Source organism: Scyliorhinus canicula, chromosome 1 (assembly GCF_902713615.1).
Source record: "Scyliorhinus canicula chromosome 1, sScyCan1.1, whole genome shotgun sequence".
NCBI classification, from domain to species: Eukaryota; Metazoa; Chordata; class Chondrichthyes; order Carcharhiniformes; family Scyliorhinidae; genus Scyliorhinus; species Scyliorhinus canicula.
In genome coordinates, this window is record NC_052146.1 from 155949860 (window position 1) to 155971183 (window position 21324).

Sequence of the window (21324 nt, forward strand, 5' to 3'; positions counted from 1 at the left end):
TTGTCAGACGGGTTCTGGGGAAGATCCTGGATCCAGATTCACATCGACTGATTATGGGCGGGAGATTTCAACACGGTCCTTGATCGAAGGTTGGACCGGTCGAGTTCTAGGTCTGGGAAGGTATCAGTTATGGCAAAGGAGCTCCGGGGATTCATGGAGCACATGGGGAGGGTCGATCCGTGGAGATTCGGGAGACCAAGGAGCAAGGAGTTTTCATTCAACTCCCATGCATCCCAGGTATATTCCCAAATAGACGCTGCTGGCCAAGGTGATAGATGCCGAATATTCAGCTGTAGTGGTGTCCGACCACACCCCACACTGGGTAGATTTGCAATTTAGCAAGAGAAAGGCCCAGCGCCCGCAATGGAGGTTGGGTGTGGGTCTGTTCGCGGAGGAGGAGGCATGTGAGCGGGTGAGGGAGGCTATCCGGGAGTATCAATGGCATGGGTGAGGTTTCGCCGGGGGTGGTGTGGGAGGCACTGAAGGAAGTTATTAGGGGGGAACTCATTTCAATTCAGGCCCATAAGGAGAAGGCCGGGCGGGTGGAGTTGGACAGACTGGTAGGTGAAATTTTACAGGTGGACAGGAGATATGTGGAGTCTCTGGATGACGGGCTTCTGAAGGAGCGTCAGAGACTGCAGCTGGAATTTGGGCTCCTGTCTACAGGTAAGGCGGAGGGAAAGCTGAGGAGGGTAAAGGGAGCGGTCGATGAATATGGGGAAAAAGCCAGCAGGATACTGGCACATCAGCTGAGGAAACAGGAGGCGGCGAAAGAGATTGGGAAAGAGGGGGGAAGGTAATCCTGGACCCGGCGGGGATGAATGATGTTTTTCAGGAGTTTTATAGTAAATTGTATAAATTGGAATCTCCAGCTGGGGAGGAGGAAATTAAACAATTTCTGGGAAGGGACTGGAGTTCCTGAGGGTAGATGAGGAGTTGGTGGAGGATTTGGGTGCCCCAATTGGTCTGGGGGAAGTTATAGATGGACTGGGGGCGATGCAATCGGGTAAGGCCCCGGGGCCTGACGGATACCCGGTTGAGCTTTTAAAAAAGTTTTCCGGGCTGTTGAGGCCGCTCCTAATGAGCCAAGGAGCTGGGAGTGCTCCCCGCAATGTTATCGCAAGCATCAATTTCAATTATTTAGAAGCTGGATAAGGATCCAGAGAGCTGTGGTTCGAATAGGCCAATCTCCCTGTTAAATGTGGATGTGAAATTGCTGGCAAAGATCTTGGTCACACATATAGAGGATTGTGTTCCAGGGGTAATGGGGAGGACCTTGGCGTCCAACATTAGGCGGCTCCTAAATGTGATAATGATGCCTGCGGAGGGGCATGAGGTCTGTGGTGGTATGACTAGGAGGTTTACGGTACCTCAGAGTAGTGCTGCCATTGGTGCAGAGGATTTGCTGCCCATTGGCTCAGGCAGGTCATGTGTCTCTCTGCCAATTGGCTGAGGCTAGTCATGTGACTGCTCGCCGATTGGCCGAGAGGCCGGTAGCCCCTCCTACGAGGCGGGGTATAAGAACCCGTAGCAGCCGGCAGTCGGCCTTTCTCTGTAAGTCGACTGCCGGGTACACAACTAGTTCATTAAAGCCTGATATTTGGAACTTCTTCACGACTCGAGTCCAATTGATTGTACATCAAGGTCAAGGTAGTGGTGGCCATGGACGCAGAAAACGCCTTTGACCGGGTGGAGCGGATGTATCTGTGGGATGTCTTGAGGAGGTTTGGGTTTGGGCAGGGATTTGTGGATTGGGTCCCGTTGCTATATGAGGCAACAGGCGAATGTAAGGCCAAATCGAGTTTGATCGGAATATTTTAGTCTGTGTCAGGGGATGAGACAGTGATGTCCACTCTCCCCACTACTGTTTGTCTTGGCCATAGAGCCTTTGGCAATGGCGCTGAGAGCGTTGAATGTTTGGCGGGGCATAGTGAGAGGGAAGGTGGAACATAGGGGGCGGAATTCTTCGGAAACCGGCGGGGCGGGCAACTCCGGCATGAAGGCGTGGCGTGAACCACTCCAGCGGCGGGCCGCACCCAAATGTATGGAATCCTCCGCACCTTCAGGAGCTAGGCCAGTGCCGGAGTGGTTTGCACCGTGCCGGCTGGCGCGGTAGAGGCTTGGTGCCACGTCAACCGGCACCGAAAGGCCACCACAGGCCGGCGTGAGTTGGTGCATGCACAGGAGCGCCAGCGTTGCTGGCGTCATCTCAGCGCATGCGCAGGGGGGTACATCTCCGCACCGACCATCGCGGACCGGCACACCAGCCGGCATGGAGGAATAGAGTGCTCCACGGCACAGGTCCACCCGTGGATCGGTGGGCTCCGATCGTGGGCCAGGCCACCATGGGGGCACCCCCCCGGGGCCAGATCCCCCCGACGACCCCGGAGGCCGCCCGCAGAGCCAGGTCCCGGTGGTAAGTACCTGTCGTAACATATGCTGGCGTACTGGCCGAAAATGGGCGGCCACTTGGTCCATCGTGGGCCTGAGAATCGCCGGGGGAAGGGGGGGGGGGGGGCGCTGCCAGCGGCCGCCGAGGCGCGATTCCCGCCCCCATGGAGAATTCGGCAGCCAGCAGGGGCGGGATTCACTGAGGGAGATGCCGTTCAAAGTGGTGGGAGGGAGTTTTAGGTACCTGGGGATTCAAGTGGCAAGAGACTGGGGTCAGCTCCATAAACCAAATTTGGGCAGGGTGATTGAGCAAATGAAAGGGGACTTCCGTAGGTAGGACGTGCTCCCGCTGTTATTGGCGGGGAGGGGACACACTGTGAAAATAACTGTCCTCCCGAAATTGCTGTTTGTGTTTCAGTGTCTTCCAATCTTCATCCCTCAGGCATTGTTTAGGAAGATGAATGCAGCGATTACGGATTTCATATGGGCCGGGAAAGCCCCGGGGGTGAAGAAGGTCCTTCTTGAGCGGGGGACAGGTTGGGGTGCTTGGCCCTTCCGAACTTTATTAACTATTACTGGGCAGCTAATGTATTGATGGTTAGGGAATGGGTAGTGGGGGAGGGGTCGATGTGGGAGTGGGTAGAGGCAGCATCTTGCAAGGACACGATTCTGAAAGCTTTGTTAATGGCATCTCTGCCGTTCTCGCCGGCTCGGTACTCCACAAGTCCAGTGGTAGTCGCAGCTCTGAAAGTGTGGGGCAATGGAGGCAGCACATGAGATTGGAGGGGCGTCCGTATGATCACCGTTCTGTAATAATCACATGTTTGCTCGGGGGGGGGGGGGGGGGGGGGGGGCTTCAGAAGGTGGGAGCGGGCAGGGACTGAGAGATTTGGGGATCTCTTCGTTGAGGAGGATTTCCAGAGCCTGGAGGAGCTAGAGGAGGAATTTGAGTTGCCAGGGGGGAATGGATTCTGATACTTACAAGAGCGTGATTTTGTCCGGAGGCATGTTCCGGGCTTTCCTCGCTTCCCACTAAGGGGACTACAGGAGAAGGTGATGTCAAAAACAGGGGTTGGGGAGGGGAGGGTCTCGGAAATATATTAGGAACTGATGGAGTAGGAAGGGGTTCCAATTGGGAATGTGAAGAGGAAGTGGGAGGAAGAGCTGGGAGGGGAGTTGGAAGTTGGGTTATGGGACAAGGCTCTGCGGAGAGTCAATGCATCCTCGTTGTGTGTCAGGCTCAGCCTGATCCAGTCCAAATGGTCCACAGGGCTCATATGACTGTTGCCCGGATGAGTAGGTTTTTTTGAGGAGGTGGAGGACAGATGTGGATGGTGTGGAGAAAGTCCTGCGAACCATATCCATATGTTTTGGGCGTGTCCGAGGGCTGAGGGGAGTTTGGCAGGGATTCTCAGATGTCATGTCAGAGGTCCTGGAAGGGAGGGTGACTCCGAGTCCAGAGGTGACAATATTACAATATTTGGGGTGTCGGAAGATCCGGGAGCCCGGGGGGGGGGGGGGGGGGGGGGGGAAGAGGCCGCCGTTTTGGCTTTTGCCTCCCTGGTGGCCTGGAGGTGGGCTTTGCTGGGATGGAGGGACTCGGAGCCTCCAAATCGGGAGTATCGGTCAGTGACATGGCAGGGTTGCTTAGGCTAGAGAAAATAAAGTTCACCTGAAGAGGTCCATTAAAGGGTTTTGCTTGAAGGTGGCAGCCATTCATCGACTTCTTTAAGGAGAATTGACCGTCAGCAGGGGGAGGAGGGGGGTGAGGGAGAGGCATGAAAGTGATGAATAAGGGCAGGGAATCATGTATGGGTAGTTAGGCTTAGAGCTGGGGTGAGTTGGGGGTGTTATTGTGGGGTTTTTGCGTGTGTTGGACCGCTCTGTTGTTTGAAATGTTAAAATGTTAAAGTTATAAATGCCTCCTTAAAATATTTTTTAAAAAAAAGAATCATAGAATAGAATCATAGAATTCCTACAGTGCAGAAGGAGGCCATTTGGCCCATCAACTCTGCACCTACTCTCTGAAAGAGCATCCTGCCTAAGGCCAATCCGCCGCCCTATCTCCATAACCTCACTGAACCCACACATCTTTGGAAACTAAGGGGAAATTGAGCCTGGACAATCCACATAACCTGCACATCTTTGCACTGTGTATGAAAACCGGAAAACATGGAGGAAACTCACGCAGACATGGGGAGAAAGTGCACAATCTACACAGACTCCCTCTGTGGGATTCTCCTGTGTGTTCCTTGGGGGAGTGTCCTCACCAGCCGTGGGATTCTCCATCTAGCCACCTGACAATGGGAATTTCCATTGTGGCCACCTCATGCCGCCCGTAAACCCGCGGGCGTGGGTGCAATACCAGCAGACAGAGAACCCCGCTGACGGAGAATCCAGTCCTCTGTTTTTAATCACAAATCCAGCGGCAAATGTGCTTCCACCTTCTGGAACTGTCTTTTGTTCTATCAAGTTGCACCCCAGCAAGACACTCCCCAAAATATCTTTGATTATGCTTTTTCTCATCATCACTGTCTAGTTTCCTTTTATGTTTTCACCACCTTAAAGGCTATTTTATTACGTTTACAGGCACTCTATTAGTGCCAGATGGTTGCTGTCTAAACCTTCCTGGCCTTTGGAAATCGGGGCTTATCTAATGCAATACAGCCCCGCACTTTGGATTGGATTGGATTTTGTTTATTGTCACGTGTACCGAGGTACAGGAAAAGTATTTTTCTGCAAGCAGCTCAACAGATCATTCCATACATGGAAGAAAAGGGAATTAAACAAAATTTAAGAAAATACATAATAGGGCAACAGAAGATATACAATGTAATGACATAAGCACTGGCATTGGATGAAGCATACAGGGTGTAGTGTTAATGAGGTCAGTCAATAAATAAGAGGGTCATTTAGGAGTCTGGTGGCAGTGGGGAAGAAGCTGTTTTTGAGTCTGTTGGTGTGTGTTCTCAGACTTCTGTATCTCCTGCCAGATGGAAGAAGTTGGAAGAGTGAGTAAGCCGGGTGGGAGGGGTCTTTGATTATGCTGCCTGCTTTCCCCAGGCAGCGGGAGGTGTAGATGGAATCAATGGATGGGAGGCAGGTTCGTGTGATGGACTGGGCGGTATTCACGACTCTCTGAAGTTCCTTGTGGTCCTGGGCCGAGCAGTTGCCATACCAGGCTGTGATGCAGCCCGATAGGATGCTTTCTATAGTGCATCTGTAAAAGGGTTAATGTGGACATGCCGAATTTCCTTAGTTTCCTGAGGAAGTATAGGCGCTGTTGTGCTTTCTTGGTGAAAGCGTTGACATGAGTGGACCAGGATAGATTTTTGGTGATGTGCACCCCTAGGAATTTGAAACTGCTAACCATCTCCACCGTGGCCCTGTTGATGCTGACAGGGGTGTGTACAGTACTTTGCTTCCTGAAGTCGATGACCAGCTCTTTAGTTTTGCTGGAATTGAGGGAGAGATGTTGTCGTTACACCACTCCACTAGGTTCTCTATCTCCCTCCTGTATTCTGACTCGTCGTTATTCGAGATCCGACCCACTATGGTTGTATCATCAGCAAACTTGTAGATGGAGTTGGAACCACGTTTTGCCACGCAGTCGTGTGTGTACAGGGAGTAGATGGGAAAGAGTACGCAGCCTTGCGGGGCACCGGTATTGAGGACTATTGTGGAGGAGGTGTTGGTGTTCATTCTTACTGATTGTGGTCTGTTGGTCAGAAAATCAAGAATCCAGTTGCAGAGTGGAGAGCCAAGTCCTAGGTTTTGGAACTTTGATATGAACTTGGCTGGGATTATGGTGTTGAAGGCTGTAGTCAATAAATAGGAGTCTGATGTAGGAGTCCTTGTTTTCGAGATGCTCTAGGGATGAGTGTAGGGCCAGGGAAATGACGTCTGATGTGGAACGGTTGCGACGGTATGCGAATTGAAGTGGGTCAAGGCGTTCCGAGAGTATGGAGGTGATGTGCTTCATGATCAGCCTCTCGAAGCACTTCATTACAACTGATGTCAGGGCCACCGGGAGGTAGTCATTGAGGCACGTTGCCTGGTTCTTCTTTGGTACCGGTATGTTGGTGGTCTTCTTGAAGCAGGTGGGGACCTCGGAGTGGAGTAGGGACAGGTTAAAGATGTCCACGAACACCTCTGCCAGCTGGTCCGCGCAGGCTCTGCGTACACAACCAGGGATCCTGTCCGGGCCCATCGCCTTCCGTGGGTTCACTTTCAGGAAGGCTGATCTGACTTCGGAAGCTGTGATGGTGCGTATGGGTGAGTTATGGGCTGCTGGGGCACTCGACAGCAGATTGCTGGTTACCTGCTCAAACCGAGCATAGAATGCATTAAGTTCATCGGGGAGGGGTACGCTGATGCCGGAGATACTGCTCGGCTTCGCTTTGTAGCCCGTTATGTTGTTTAGTCCTTGTCACAACCGCCGAGAGTCTGTCTGTGCCTCTAGCTTAGTTTGATATTCTCTCTTGGCATCTCGGATGGCTTTGCGGAGGTCGTACCTGCTCACTTTATTCCTAATGGTGTCAGCCGTGGATCAGACAGCGTGCTTATCTCTTCAGCACTTGCATTTCCTTCAGCACCTCTTTCCATTCTTAACCTGAAAGGTCCAACAAGCTGAACTAAGGGAATCCCCTCCCCTCAAAACTTGCCACCAGGTTAAACCAGAAGGGGGCTACGGGGAAAGCCTTTATCACCAATTATTCCGGATCACAAGTTTGCAGAGTTTGCCTTTTTACATCAGGATTGTATGTGATTTATTTTATTGAAGCTCATGGGTGGATTTTTACATTAAGAGGAGTGATTACCTTCTCCAAAATGAGGATGACATCTCCGATGTGCAGACTGAGTTCAGCATCTGTGCTTGCAACATAGTCAGATATTGCCTTATAATATTCCTTTCCTGAGAAGAAAGATTACTCCATTAAAACATAGTCAACTAAATTAGTGAGGAAAATGTTAGTTGCCCACACGAAGCAGGAATAAGGCAGAGGGGCTAGTAAGATTGCACCAAACAACTTCCAAATTAACCAGCTTATAGTTACTGCACAATACAGATATGATACTCAAGCTGGGAAACGCCTTTTTTTGGTCCAGCAAAAATATGTAAAACTGCTGTTACATTGGTTTTCTGCTGCCTTGGCTCGAAGACTTTGAGGCTTGTTTCATGTAAACTTGACCTCTAGGTTGCTGGCTTTCAGGCTTGGGGGCTGGAACAAGCCTTTCTGCTCTCTGAGACTGCTAGATGTTAACTAACTCCTTGGATTCTCAGTCAATTTTACCTTTGCATCTCTTTGATTATGCCTTCTGTGTATTCAGCTGTCCGCCCCTATCAACTTCCTTGACTATACATTAACATATATACACCTCACAATATTCCCAATCATCTATAAACTGTTTCTCCTCAGAAGCTATTCAATCCTGATTATTATCTAAATGGCTTATAATCACGTTATTGAGAGAGATGCACATTAATGTGGCCTTTTCTCTCCTGTTTACAGTTGTCTCAAGGCAGATTTCTCCCTGTTGCTGGGCATCTTGCATCCTATTATGTTTTGTTAAATTCATTTACTGCTGTTGTGAGACAGATTCATGACAAGAGGGACCTGGCTGTATATGTGTATAGATCATTGAAGGTGGCAGGACAGAAGGGGAGAACAGTTAATAAGGCAGATAGTAATCTGGACTTTATTAACAGGGACATAGAGTACAAGAGCAGGGAGGTTATGTTGAACTTATGCAAGACACTAGTTAGACCTCAGCTGGAATATTGTGGACCTGTCCTCACCCCCAAAGAATCGGCTCAACCTGGTCCCAGTCATATGCGCCCTGTGCAGCACCTTCAGCTGAATAACGCTTATGGCTTAGTAAGAGGAGAACCGATGGGCCAAATGGCCTCCTTCTGCACTGTAACAATTCTGTGATTCTGTAAAGCCCCGTCCGCCTCTACCATCTAAAAATCCAGCACAAGAGATAGTGAATATACATTGGAAAGAACCTCAGGAGAAATTTATCAATCTTTGGGAGGCAGGCTTTGGGATGAAAAAAAGGAAATCACCTCCAGCAAATGCAGCAATATGGACTTCAATTCAACCCTAGGATTTTAAAGGAACCAACTAACTTAAAAGGACCGCGATATTCAACAATCTGCACCTCAAGGAGAAGCAAACGACTTAACCGTATATTCTTTTAACTATTTATTTGGACTCTAACTGTTCTTACTTCTGTTACCTGCAAGTATGTAACATCATTCTTTTATTATTTTTCCCTTGGATTTAGTAGCTGACAAATATGTTAGGGTCGGCTAGCTCAGTTGGCTGAACAGTTGATTCGTGATGTGGAGTGATGCCAATAGTGTGGGTTCTATTCCTGTACCAGCTAAGGGGCTGGATTCTCCGATTTGGAGACTATGTCCCCACGCCGGCATGGGAACGGTGGCATTACACACCAGGAAACCTGGTCCAAAACGGCCACCGATTCCCCTGTTTTGCTGGGGGCTAGCAGGGAGGCAGCTTAGAGCAACCGGCTCTAGCTGCCGATACGCCCTGGAGAATTGCCGGGTCCATGGCCACACATGCGCACGGCGGCAGCCTGCAGCGGCCACGCCGTGACTCATGGCGGGTGCCGCTCGCGGACCCAGCCCGCAAAATAGTCCCCCCCTTTGGCTGGCTCGACCGCCCCACCACAATGTCCCCAGCCCCGAATATGTCCACCCCGAATATGGCCCTCCCCCGACTGTGGAGGCGCTGGACTGAGTCCCAAGGTTATTCACAAAGATCCCACCGTCTCAGCTCTGAGGTGTAGTGACCCTCAAAGGGGTAGCAGGCTATGGTGACATCTGTATATTTTTTCCTTGACTCAAGAAAACCTTGTTTGATTGGTTCCTTATTGTTCGCTATATAAATAGCACAAATATATTTTGATTCAGAAAATGCTACCACGTGGAAAATAAATTTTACAAAAGCTTTGTAATGCCCAGTCAAGGAGGCTGAATGGAGGGTCGCCAGATAACTCCTCCTCACCTGGCTGTAACATTATTGACCCATCTATTTTCCCACTCTTCAAACAACCCTAGTGATTTCCCAGTAAGTCACTGAGGAACAGCCCTGTATAATTTAGACTGCACCTCTTTAAACCTGTGAATCTATCCATTATTAAGGCAACAAATCCTCTTTCCCCTTTATTTAGCCAATATTTCTCCCCCTAACGCATTGTTTAGCAAGGAGCCGAAGTAATGGCAATGTCATTTAATGAATCCTTAATACAGCAACCCTCAGAGAGAAACTTAATTTACTGAATCTCCATTCACCAGCTCTAGCATTTAGACGCTTTCAGTTTATCCTCAGCATTAGAATCCCTACAGTGCAGAAGGAGGCCAACAAGTCTGCACCGACCCTCGGAAAGAGCACCCTACACAGGCCCACTCCCCTGTCCTATCCCCAACACGCCACATAACCTTTGAACACTAAAAGGCAATTTAGCGTGGCCAACCCACCTAATCTGCACGCAACCTCCCTCGAGAGGAAGAACATTCTTTGGACTGTGGGTGGAAACCAGAGCGCCCAGAGGAAACCCCTGCAGACACATGAAGAACGTACAAACTCACGCACGCTGAGATTATCGAAAGCAGAGTCAACATTTCAAATTGCAAGGGTTATCAGACAGACCAAGTTCTTTGAGAAATGAGGCAATTAAATTAGCTAAAGTTTATTTAAAATGTAACAATTAGAAATTCAGGAAAAGAGAAAAAGGAAAGGGCACAGGTGGCACAGTGGTTAGCACTGCTGCCTCACAGCACCAGGGTCCCGAATTCGATTGCGGCCTTGGGTGACTGACTGTGTGATATTTGCACGTTCTCCCTATCTGTGCTGGGGTTTTTCGCCGGGTGCTCTGGTTTCCTCCCACAATCCAAATATTTTCAGGTTAAGTGAAATGACCATTCTACGTTGCCCCTTGGTGTACAAAGGTGAGCAGGTTAGGTGGGGTTGCGGGGATAGGGCGAGGGAGTGGGCCTATGTAGGGTGATTTTTCAGAGTGTCGGTGCAGAATCGATGGACTCAATGGCCTCCAATGGTCTTCTTCTGCACTGCAGGGATTCTATGGTTCTATCATAGAAAGAAAGAAACATAAAAACATAGGAGCAGGAAGAGGCCATTCAACCGTTCCAGCCATTCCGTTATTCATTATGATTATGGCTGATCATCCAATCCAATAGCCTAATCCCGCATTCCCCCAAATCCTTTGAACTCCTTCGTACTGAGTGCTATGTCTAACTGGTTCTTGAAGCCATACAGTGTTTTGGGCTCTACTACTTCCTATGTTAACGAATTCCACAGGCTCACCACTCTCTGGGTGAAAACATTTCTCCTCATCGCTGTCCGAAATGGTCTATCTCGCATCCTCAGACTGTGAACCCTGATTCTGGACTCACCCACCATCGGGAACATCCTTGTTGCATCTACCATGAACAGTCCAGTGAGAATTTTATACGTTCCTCTGAGATCCCCCCTCATTCTTCTGAACTCCATCAAATACAATCCTAACCGACTCAATCTCTCCCCATACGTCAGTCCCACCATCCCAGGAATCAATCTGGTAAACCTTCTCTGCACTCCCTTCCTCAGATAAGGAGACCAAAACTGCACACAATACTCCAGGTGTGGCCTCACCAAGGCCCTGTATAATTGCAGCAAGACACCCCTGCTCAGTAAATGTGTGGGCCCTTGACATCTTTTTGTGCAGCCACATATGCAGAGTAACTAAAAGAAGCCAACATGTATGTGACCTTCAATAGACCTTTCCAGGCTGCTGAGCAGCTGCACAACTTAAAGGGAACTTTGGGCGTGGAATCGCCTGTTCATTCTGCTCCACTTAAACCCTCGGTAAAAATCTTCATCTTGTTTATTGCAATCAGATAAACAATGGAAAACTGTAACAAAACAACCAAATACATCAACTCCCACACAAACAACCCAACAGCAAAACAGCTCTCTCGTCTGTCTTTAATTTCCAATGATTATACTTTCAACCCATCGCAGAAACCCACGCACTCACCGAGGCCTGTTGGATGATAGAGTGAGAGGGGCAATATTGATTGGCTGCCTGTCTGTAAATCACACCCCCCCCCCCCCCCCCCCCCCCGCCCCATAATAATTATTTCCATTGTTGTCAGTGGCAGTGAAATTGGAAAGAAGGTTCCAATGGCAGCTGACCTGTTACCCCAGTTAAAATGATTCTCCCTCAGGCCTCAGCCTCCACAAGAAAGATACTGGTACAGCTATAACTCCTGGACAAGAGTGTAATCAGAGAAACAGATGAGATTTTGCATGAACATTGAAAGTTTTGATTTCTTTGCTTATTTCCACTGTGTGGGTGAGATAGGAGGGAGGTACATCTGCCTCTGGCATTTGAGATCTTGTTTGGGAATACGCCAGGTACTGAAGGGATTAAAGCCAAACATTTCAAGAAGCTGGAAGCTGAGTATTGCAAAAGACACTGATCTCAGTTTGAGACAATGTGGATTATCCAATAATTCTTGGCAATACCTGCACCTTTCTGGTTGGAATAGTTTCCATTCTGGATGCTCATCCAGCTAAACAGATCATGTGGCTGTACTTATCTCCACACCAAATGGGGAGGTTTATCATTTGAGGTGGTAGGTTTGACTGACATGGCGAACCAATTGTTAAAACAGGGAGCTGAGAGGTGGATGGGAGGTCAGATATTAATCTTTGCTTTTCTCTCTTGGTTCGAATATGAGATGTGAGCATAAACAGTCCATATTAAGAATGATTAGTGACCATTAGTTTAGGGGCCACTAGTTTGTAAAGTTAGTTCAGCCCATTAACAAAGGTAGTGTGGTGAATGTGTTATTACATACCGTACAAGGGGCAATAAAGATTAAATGATAGATTACTTCTTAATTACTTGCTGTACTTGCATGCTAACTTCATGTGACACGTGCATTAGAACACCTAGATCCCTCTGCACCTCGGAATTCTGCGGTCATTCTCCATTCAAGTAATGCTCTGCTTCTTTATTCTTCCTGCCAAAGTGAACAACTTCACATTTTCCCACATTATACTCCATCTGCCAGATCTTTACCCACTCACACAACCTATCCATATCCACCTGCAGCACCTTACATCCTCTTCACAACATAATTTTCTACCTTATTTTGTCATCTGCAAATTTAGTTACCGTGCCTTCACTCCCCTCATCTAAGTAATTGATGTAAAAGGTTGATGTCCAGGACATACCCCTGCGGGACTCCACTCGTCACATCCTGCCAATCAAAAAATACCCTTTTATGCATACTCTCAATTTTCTGTCAGCAAACTAATCTTCTACAAATGCTAGTATATTACCCCATATACCATAAGTTTATATTTTGTGCAATAATTTTTCACATGGCATATTATCAAATGCCTCTGTAAATCCAATTACAGTACATCTACAGGCTCCCCTTTATCCACAGCACATGTTAATCCTTAAAGAACTCCAATGAATTGGTTAAACATGATTTTCCTTTCACAAAGCCATGCTGACTCTTCCCAATTACCTTGAGTTCTCCTAACTGCCCAGCTACAATGTCCTGAAAAATCAATTCTAACACTTTCCCATGACAGGTATCAAACAAACTGGTCGATAGTTCCTGTTTTCTGCCTCCCTCCCATCTTAAATCGAGGGGCCACATTTGCTACTTTCCAGTCTGAATGAGCGTTTCCAGAATCTGCCGCATTTTGGAAAATTAACACCAACACATCTACTGCCTCATTAGGACCCGGAGATTTGTCACCCCAGAGCTCCATTAGTTAGCTGAGTACCGCTTCTCTTGTAATTTCATCAAGTTCTTCTCTCCCTGCCACGTACTGATTTAGAGCTATTATTGGAAATTTTTTGTATCCTCTATCGTGAAGACAGAAAGACAATGTTTGCTCACTCCATCTGCCATTTCCTTCTTATCTATTATTAATTCCCCATTCTCACTCACCAGAGTACATTGTCATTGATATACTTCAGATAAAATAAACCCGTTTATTCATTCAAAATTTACTTTGTCACGCAAGTGTTTTATCATTCTGCCTTCTAAAGGTAGAAGGAATGCGTGTGGCAATCAAAGTATCCAATAACAAAATGAGGGATCTTATTGTTGCATGCCCTGGGTCACTATCTTGCTTATCTGGATGTTATAGAGTGAAGGTGCTCTCCAGATTGTAAAGAATGTGAAATCCACTTACAGGAGGGACAGACAAATGTTGCACCCAAGAGGGTATCAACCAATTGAACTGAAGCCATTCACAATTGTTCATTGAACCAATAAATCAAAAGTCACACCTGACGTGGTAACTGGGCATTGAGACTTTCCTTCAGTTTTGTCCATTTCTATGACAAAATTAGATGGGAATCTCCCGGTTTTTCCATTCTTTCTGCCTATCCACCAGCCATCTTCAATCTAAAAGTCAAATCAATTCAAAAATAAATTAGATTTAGTTTTGCACAATGTAGCGTTAGTGCAAGTCTCAGTTTAACATTATATGGTTTTTTTGATGGAATTGATCAGGAAAAACTGTTTCCACTGGGAGGAGAGTTTGTAACTAGAGGACACAGGTTCACAGTGATTAGCAAAAGGATCAGGGAGGAGATGAGGAGAATTTCTTATGCAATGAGTTATTATGATCAGGAGTGTACTGCTGAGAGGGTGTCAGAAACAAATTCAATAGTAAATTTCAAATGGGAATCGGATATACAATTGCTATTGACAAAGCTGTGGGGACAAAACAAGGGAGAGGAACTAATTGGATCTTTCAAAGACCCAGCAAAGGCCTTCTGTGTAGTACGATTCTATGATCCTAAGGGCTTTGCACCACCATTCAGCAAAATATCCAATGTCTTATTGGTTTATCCTTAGGTTGTGTGTCACACAGAAGTGGTCAACATGATTGGCCATCTCTTGTTGAACTGAGAAGGAGATGTTGAACTTTCTCCTTGGACCACTGCAATCTTTGTGGATTTGGTGCTCTGAAAGGACTGCGAGGTTGGGAATTGCAGGCTGTTGACAGCTGTGGAGATGCAACTCTGTTTGTCACCAGGGCAACATCTCACTATCGTCACTGATTACACTCCCTCTGAGTGTACAAGACACTCTGTTGGTGGGAAAGGTACAACTTTAATATTTATTCACTCAATGGTTGCGCTGTTTAATAAATCACTTTGATTCATACAAATAAGCATCAAACATAGTGAGCACATAGACCCAACATTACAAACACATTTCAGATGGATGATCCATCAAAGCCTCCTCCGGAGGTCCCCAGCATCATAGATGTCAGTCTTCAGCCGATTCGATTGACTCCACATGATATCAAGAAATCATAAAATTTACAGTGCAGAAGGAGGCCATTCGACCCATCGAGTCTGCACCGATCCTTGAAAAGAGCACCCCACTTAAGCCCACGCCTCCACTCTATCCCCGTAACCCCACCCAATCTTTTTGGACACCGAGGGCAATTTATGATGGCCAATCCACCTAACCTGCACATCTTTGCACTGTGGGAGGAAACCAGAGCACCCGGAGGAAAGCCATGCAGACATGGGGAGAACTTGCAGACCCCGCACAGACAGTGACCCAAGTGGGGAATCGAACCTGGGACGCTGGAGCTGTGATGCAACTGTGCTAACCACTGTGCTACTGTGTTGAATGAGGGCACTGGATGCTGCAAAGGCTATGGGCCCTGACAATATTCCGGCAGTAGTACTAAAGACTTGTACTGCAGAACTCGCCGTGCCCCTAGCCAAGCTGTTCCAGTAGAGCTGCAACACGAAAAAATGAAATGAAATGAAATATAAATTGCTTATTGTCACAAGTAGGCTTCAAATGAAGTTACTGTGAAAAGCCCCTAGTCGCCACATTCCGGCGCCTGTTCGGGGAGGCTGGTACGGAAATTGAGCCGTGCTTGCTGGCCTGCCTTGGTCTGCTGTAAAAGGCAGCGATTTAGCCCAGGAAATTGCTCAAGATGTCCTCCATACAAAAAGCAGGACAAATCCAAACCGACCAATTACCATCCGATCAGTCTACTCTTGACCATTGGTAAAGCGGTGGAAGAGGTCATCAACAGTGCTATCAAGCGACACTTGCTTCGCAATAACCTGCTCGCTGTCGCTCAGTTTGGGTTCCACCAGGGTCAGTCAGATGGCGTGTAATGTGGGAAAATATGAATTTGTCCATTTCGGAAGGAAGAATCTAAAAGCAAAATATTATTTAATTGGAGAGAGATTTAGCAATGCTCTGGTACAGAGGAATCTGAGTGGCCTTACATGCTGTGTCCCTTCACTACCCTGCACTAATGCTTTCCAATTCTCCCCTCACACAAACCCTCCTCCTCACTATTTAATTTAAAGTCCTCTCTGCAGTGCTCCTTACATTATTGGCCAGTGCTCTGGTTCATATAAAGGCCATCCCAACAGTACAGCTCCCTCTTTACCAGGGCTGGTGCCAGGACCCCATGAATCAAAACCCTTTTCTGCCACACCAGTCTTTGAGCCATGCAATCATCTCTCTGATCTTATTTATCTTGTGCCAATTTGCTCATGATCCAGAGATTATTATCTTTGAGGTTCTGTTTCTTGATTTATCCCTTGGCTGTTCATATTCCCTCAGCAGAATCTCTTTCTTAATTCTACCTATGTCAACTGGATCCTCCCCATCCCACTTCAAGTTCCTCTTTAGTCCTGAGGAGATATACTTAACACTGGCACAGGGCCGGCAGTGCATCCTTCAGGGCTCACGCAGAGAACCGTATCTATCCACCTAACTATACTGTCCCCATTATGTCCATTAAAGAAAACAACAGTACAGATAGAAGTTCAATGGACTGTGATGAAGACAAACTTGTTCATTTGTAAACTTTTATTTGGAATGGGATCTCACCTCATCGAGAATCTCAATGACATCTCCCAGGTTGAGTTCCAGCTCTTCAGATTTTGAAGGACTGTACGAGATGACCACCTCACACCATCTCTGCTTCCTCTTCTTCACCGCTCTCTCTGTAACCACAGACCTGCTCATCAGCTCTCTCTCAGTTTGGAGTAGTGCTACAATCAGCAGTCACCCTTATACATTACTCCTATACTCACAGCTCTGTGGATTTTCCCTCTAATGATGTCCTTTCTAGGACACAGCCCCAGGACATACCATTGAGTGAGCCCAGATCATGTCTTTTTCAGGCTATTCAGCGATGAAAGGCATCACCTCAGAGCCCAATCCTCAAAATGTCAGCAATAAAGCCTCTCGCTGAGTCAGCCAGAAAGCTTCCCCTTCCCTGGGAGTCAAGGCCTTCTTTGGCCAGTACTAACACCCTTTCCACCGTCCCAGAGTGTTGAACGTTTTACTTGAGTGTATTACACGTTTATTGGAGTGTATTAACACGCCTCCGTTTAAAGGCCGTGTGCTTAACACTACTACAGCTCTGTGTATGTAATTTCAGCTCGGAGTCGCCAGGTGCCGTATTTAGACACCTCACAAGTATATCAAGGTCAGGTTCAAAGTAATAAAACTGTACACCGATTAGTAAGTTCAAACGATTAATATTTATTATAACCAATATAATAAATACGCATGCATACGCTAAAGACTAATACTTATTTCTACTATTAAACGACTAAATACTTATCTAAGTAGGAACCAGCAAGGTCAGGGGACAAGGCCTTTGTTCCCTTCTGGACTGCACCTTCTGTTCTCTAATAGTCGGCTAGAGTATAAGCAATGCTGGGGTCATGTAGCGAGCGTCGTTTTGGCACTTACTGAACGATGGCTGGTGCTCAACGGCCGGTGATGAAAGACAGGATCTGGAGGCTGGGGTCGGAGTCAGGATGCAACAGAGCCGGAGCAAAACAGCAGATCTGGGCCGGAGTCAACAGACAGAACCATGTGCCTTTATAGGTCCCCCAAAGTCCGTGCCTCTTCGGGGCGGGCCTTTACCTGCCATGTATCGATTGGGTCATTTCCCAATCGATATCTTACAAATCCCCCAATCTGAGGGTTTCTTCTCGATGGGTGGGGCGGTCTCTATGGGTCTCTGTGATGGATACTTATGGTGCCGTTTCGTCTGGGCCTCTCTCAAAAGTATCTATTCATATCTAAATGTATCTATTGTGCTGGCCTGGATCTTGATCGCCTCATTACTATGCAAAGCGTTGTTGCCATTTACACCTTTGGTTGAGATCTTGCACCTGGCCATAAACTGGTTTCGATACGTGCAGAATGCTAATTAGCCTTCTGCAAACTGCTTGTCCTGGCTAAGACTGTTTTCTTCCTGCAGCCTTAGCAGTTCTCCATTTTGGTAGCCCAGTGTCCATCTTAGGTGGCTACAAGAGACCAACTAACCCAGCACTAACTGTTTTGTTACACTCTTGACGTAGCATAAGCTGCTTCCTTGATGTACACTCTGACAAAGGAAGGTTTAGACTTGGAGATAGCTTTAACACATTTATTAAACTGTTAAAAATTCTCCTACTTGGATTCGACTCTCCTGTTAATCCTGCTATAGCTACTCAGACTATCTAACCAGTCTGCTACAATCCATGTGGTCGGGGTGATGTGTTCAATCAACCCTGTGTACTCACTGAGTGTCTCCACTGGAAAGAGGAAGATCATGTGTGCTGTGTCCTTATATATGGGTTGGTGTAATGCCCTCCTGTGGTAGTGTCACCTCTGTGTATGTCTTGAATGCCCATTGGTCGTGTCCTATCTTACTGGCCTATTGGTTGAATGTCTGTGTGTCATGTCTCTGGTGCTCCCTCTAGTGTCTAGCTAGTCTACGTGTATTTACATTAACCTCTTGTGTATTTACAGTGATGCATATCATCACATCCTCCCCTTTTTTGTGTTACATATTTTCTGTAGATCTAGTGTTAAAGAAAATTGAACAAAAACAGGTAGATAAGTGATGCTATGTACAAGTTATGATAACAGTGATCATTAAACAATATGTTCAAATCAAATGCATGAGTCCAAAAGTCATTAATTATTATGGTCGAGTGTCTTTCTTGTTTGGTTGGTGAGTTGGTGATGTTCATGGTGGCATGTCCTTGTGAACACCATCAGTGTTCCTGTGCATAAGGAACCAAGAAGTGGTCAAATCACTTTGTTATCTGATGTGGACTCTTTTTTTCTTCCGATGCTTGTGGTAGCGATGAATGCAATCTGTGTCGTCCTGCCATGGTATGTCATTGTACCAAGCTGAGCAGTAACAGTGTCCCGCATTGGCAGAGTTGTACCATTTCATACCAGTCGTGGTTCCATTAGTGTCGCTTTTGTTGTGCTTGTTGTCGACGTTGTTGCCGCTGGTATGCTTCTTGTTATTGTCTTTGATGTTGTTGTTTTGTTTGTTGGTTTTGTTGTCATGTTTGCTGCACTCAAGGACCGCACTCTGTGGATAATACGAGTCCTTCACACAGTTACTCGTGTCAGCGTGCTTTGTGGCATCTGCTGTTTCCTTGTGCATGCCGTCACTGAGTTCGCGGCGCTCCCCGTCTGGAGTCATGTCCGGCTTACTTGAATCAGCTTTGGCTTGTCGATTCTCCCCGTCTGGAGTCTGGTCTGTTTCACCTGAGTCAGTTTTGGTTTGTCGATTCTCCCCGTCTGGAGTCTGGTCTGTTTCACCTGAGTCAGTTTTGGTTTGTCGATGCTCCCCGTCTGGAGTTGTTTCTGGTTCACCTGTGTCAGCTTTGGTTTCTTGCCGCTCCCCATCCGGAGTCATTGCAGGTTCACTTGAGTCAGCTGAGGTTTCTTTTTTTGTTAAATTTAGTGTACCTAATTAATTTTTCCAATTAAGGGGCAATTTAGCGTGGCCAATCCACCTACCCTGCACATCTTTGGGTTGTGGGGGAGAAACCCACGCAAACACGGGGAGAATTGCAAACTCCGCATGGACAGTGACCCAGGGCCGGGATCGAACCTAGGACCTCGGCGTTTTTAAGTGCCTTTAATTCAAACAGAAGGGTCCACAGGCCTATGCTGTTTTAGACTGGCTATCATCAGTGATGACTAATGAATTGGCCCACAAGGCTGTGCTCAGCCCAGTAACGGGTGGTGATTGAATCTTAGTGCACTGAAATGATTCAGAGATCTAAGGAACTTTCAATTTTGTTTTGGTAACACGGAGGCAGGGGTTCCAGCTAAATCCTCTGCAGAAAGCTGTTGCTAATTATCTCCCAGAAGAGCCAGCTAAACCCTTTTCAGAAGGTCACTGTGAGGGCTGACTCGCTCTCCAGCAAGACTGGATGTCATTCTGTTGAGACTGCAAAGGTTTGAAGTCAAACTAGGAGCTGAAGGCAAGCTTTGGTGGGTAATAAATTGTATATAAGAAACAAACAGGCCTGGATGTGAAGCTCAAGCTGAAGGCCAGTGTGATAAGAACTAAAGTATGTGTCCAGAAAACCTGTTGGCAGTTAGTACTAGATTTTCTAACCTGAATAAATGACTCTGCAAAGAAGACCATAACTATCTGTAACCAGAGACTTTAATCGCCAAGCGTACTGCTGGGAATGCATGCTATAGAACCACCGTTGAAAGCAAAGACTCTTACCTTTTGACCTTCAACCTTATCATATTTGCCCCTTCTCCCTTTCTGTGTTTGTCTGTTTTGCATTTGTAGGTCGAGGATGGGACAGTTAAAGGGAGGTGATAGGTTAGCTTGTTGTTACCCAGTTGCATTTGCTGCATATTTCATTGTTATTCCGATTTTAAATAAACACTAATTGTGTTTCAACTTACAAACCTGGTGACTGTAATTATTGGGTAGCCAAGGGCCAAAAACTTCAGGAATTTTTATAACAATTATTGGTTCATTCACTTGTGTTGAGACCCTGGGCATGTGGGGCTGGAATTGACCATGCACTAGCCCAGGGTGGAGTAACACTTGTCAATCAAATATCCTCTAACTTGGCCTTGAAATATATTGAGTGACACAGCCTCCACTTCTCTGGGGAAGAGAATTCCAAAGGCAACGGCCTTTGGAGAGGAGAAATTCCTCCTCATCTTAGTCTTAAATAGGAGGGACCTCTTACTTGTTATTCTGCTTCCTAATTCTAGATTCTCCACAAGGGAACATCACCATTCTCAGACGGCACCCACATGAGGTTTCTATTCCCTTTCAGGTTGAATAGCCACAGATTAACTCACACAGCAGCCACACGAGCTGCAGTAAAACCCCTCAAGATATGTGGCTATCAAATATTGATATAAGCAAAACCTGAGAGTACTGCTCAACAACAATCAGAAACCTAGAATCATCTATACAAAATATACAACGAATTAAAAATTATCCGAGAGGTAATGGATTTTGAATAGGACTTCATATAGATTAGTAACAATCAATGACAATGGAAAATACAGAACTCACCCTCCACCACAACATTGAAGTATCTAAACTAAACTCTGCTTACAACCCTGGGTACTCACTAATTGCACCCAGATCTACATTTCCTGCCTGGCCAATTAACCTTTTGACTGCCCATGGCTCGATTCCCCACTTTCGTCCATTCAGATTGTGCACAGTCCCGACACAAGCTCAACACTGTACCGTGGATGAGTGACAGCCTGGTTTCTGACTGCTTGGCCTTCCTGAAGCAGCAACACATTCCACCTATTGCTCCAATCAGACACGCAAAATGAAGTCGCCCAGGGTTGGGTGGGCCAGTGTTGTAAAGCAAAGGAAATTATTCAGCAATGAATGAAGCTGCTTTTGATGGTGTCATTTCCTGTGGATGGTCAGATCAAACCGCTTGTACCGCTTTCTCCATTGGCTTGGCCCAGTAATTGGTATCACACCACAATAAGACACACTTCACTATAGTACGGCGGTAATAAGCCACTTCCTGAAATCAATTGGCCAAGATAATCTCACCTGCCCGCCTGTT

The 21324-nt window shown here is 46.8% G+C and overlaps 1 protein-coding gene across 4 annotated transcripts in view; it reads right to left on the reverse strand.

Moving 5' to 3' along the window:
* Positions 1–21324, reverse strand: part of sh3d21 (SH3 domain containing 21) — a 145249-nt gene that overhangs the window by 73836 nt on the left and 50089 nt on the right. For 2 of the 4 annotated variants that reach the window (XM_038801562.1, XM_038801555.1), the window contains exons 4-6: positions 16334–16449; positions 13741–13858; positions 7212–7306 (exon numbers count right to left, since the gene is read on the reverse strand). In XM_038801562.1, coding sequence (XP_038657490.1) covers positions 7212–7306; positions 13741–13858; positions 16334–16449 — 329 coding nt within the window. Of the gene's footprint in view, positions 1–7211; positions 7307–13740; positions 13859–16333; positions 16450–20987; positions 21061–21324 lie in introns of those variants that run through there. The other 2 variants (XM_038801571.1, XM_038801582.1) reach the window with 2 other exon arrangements.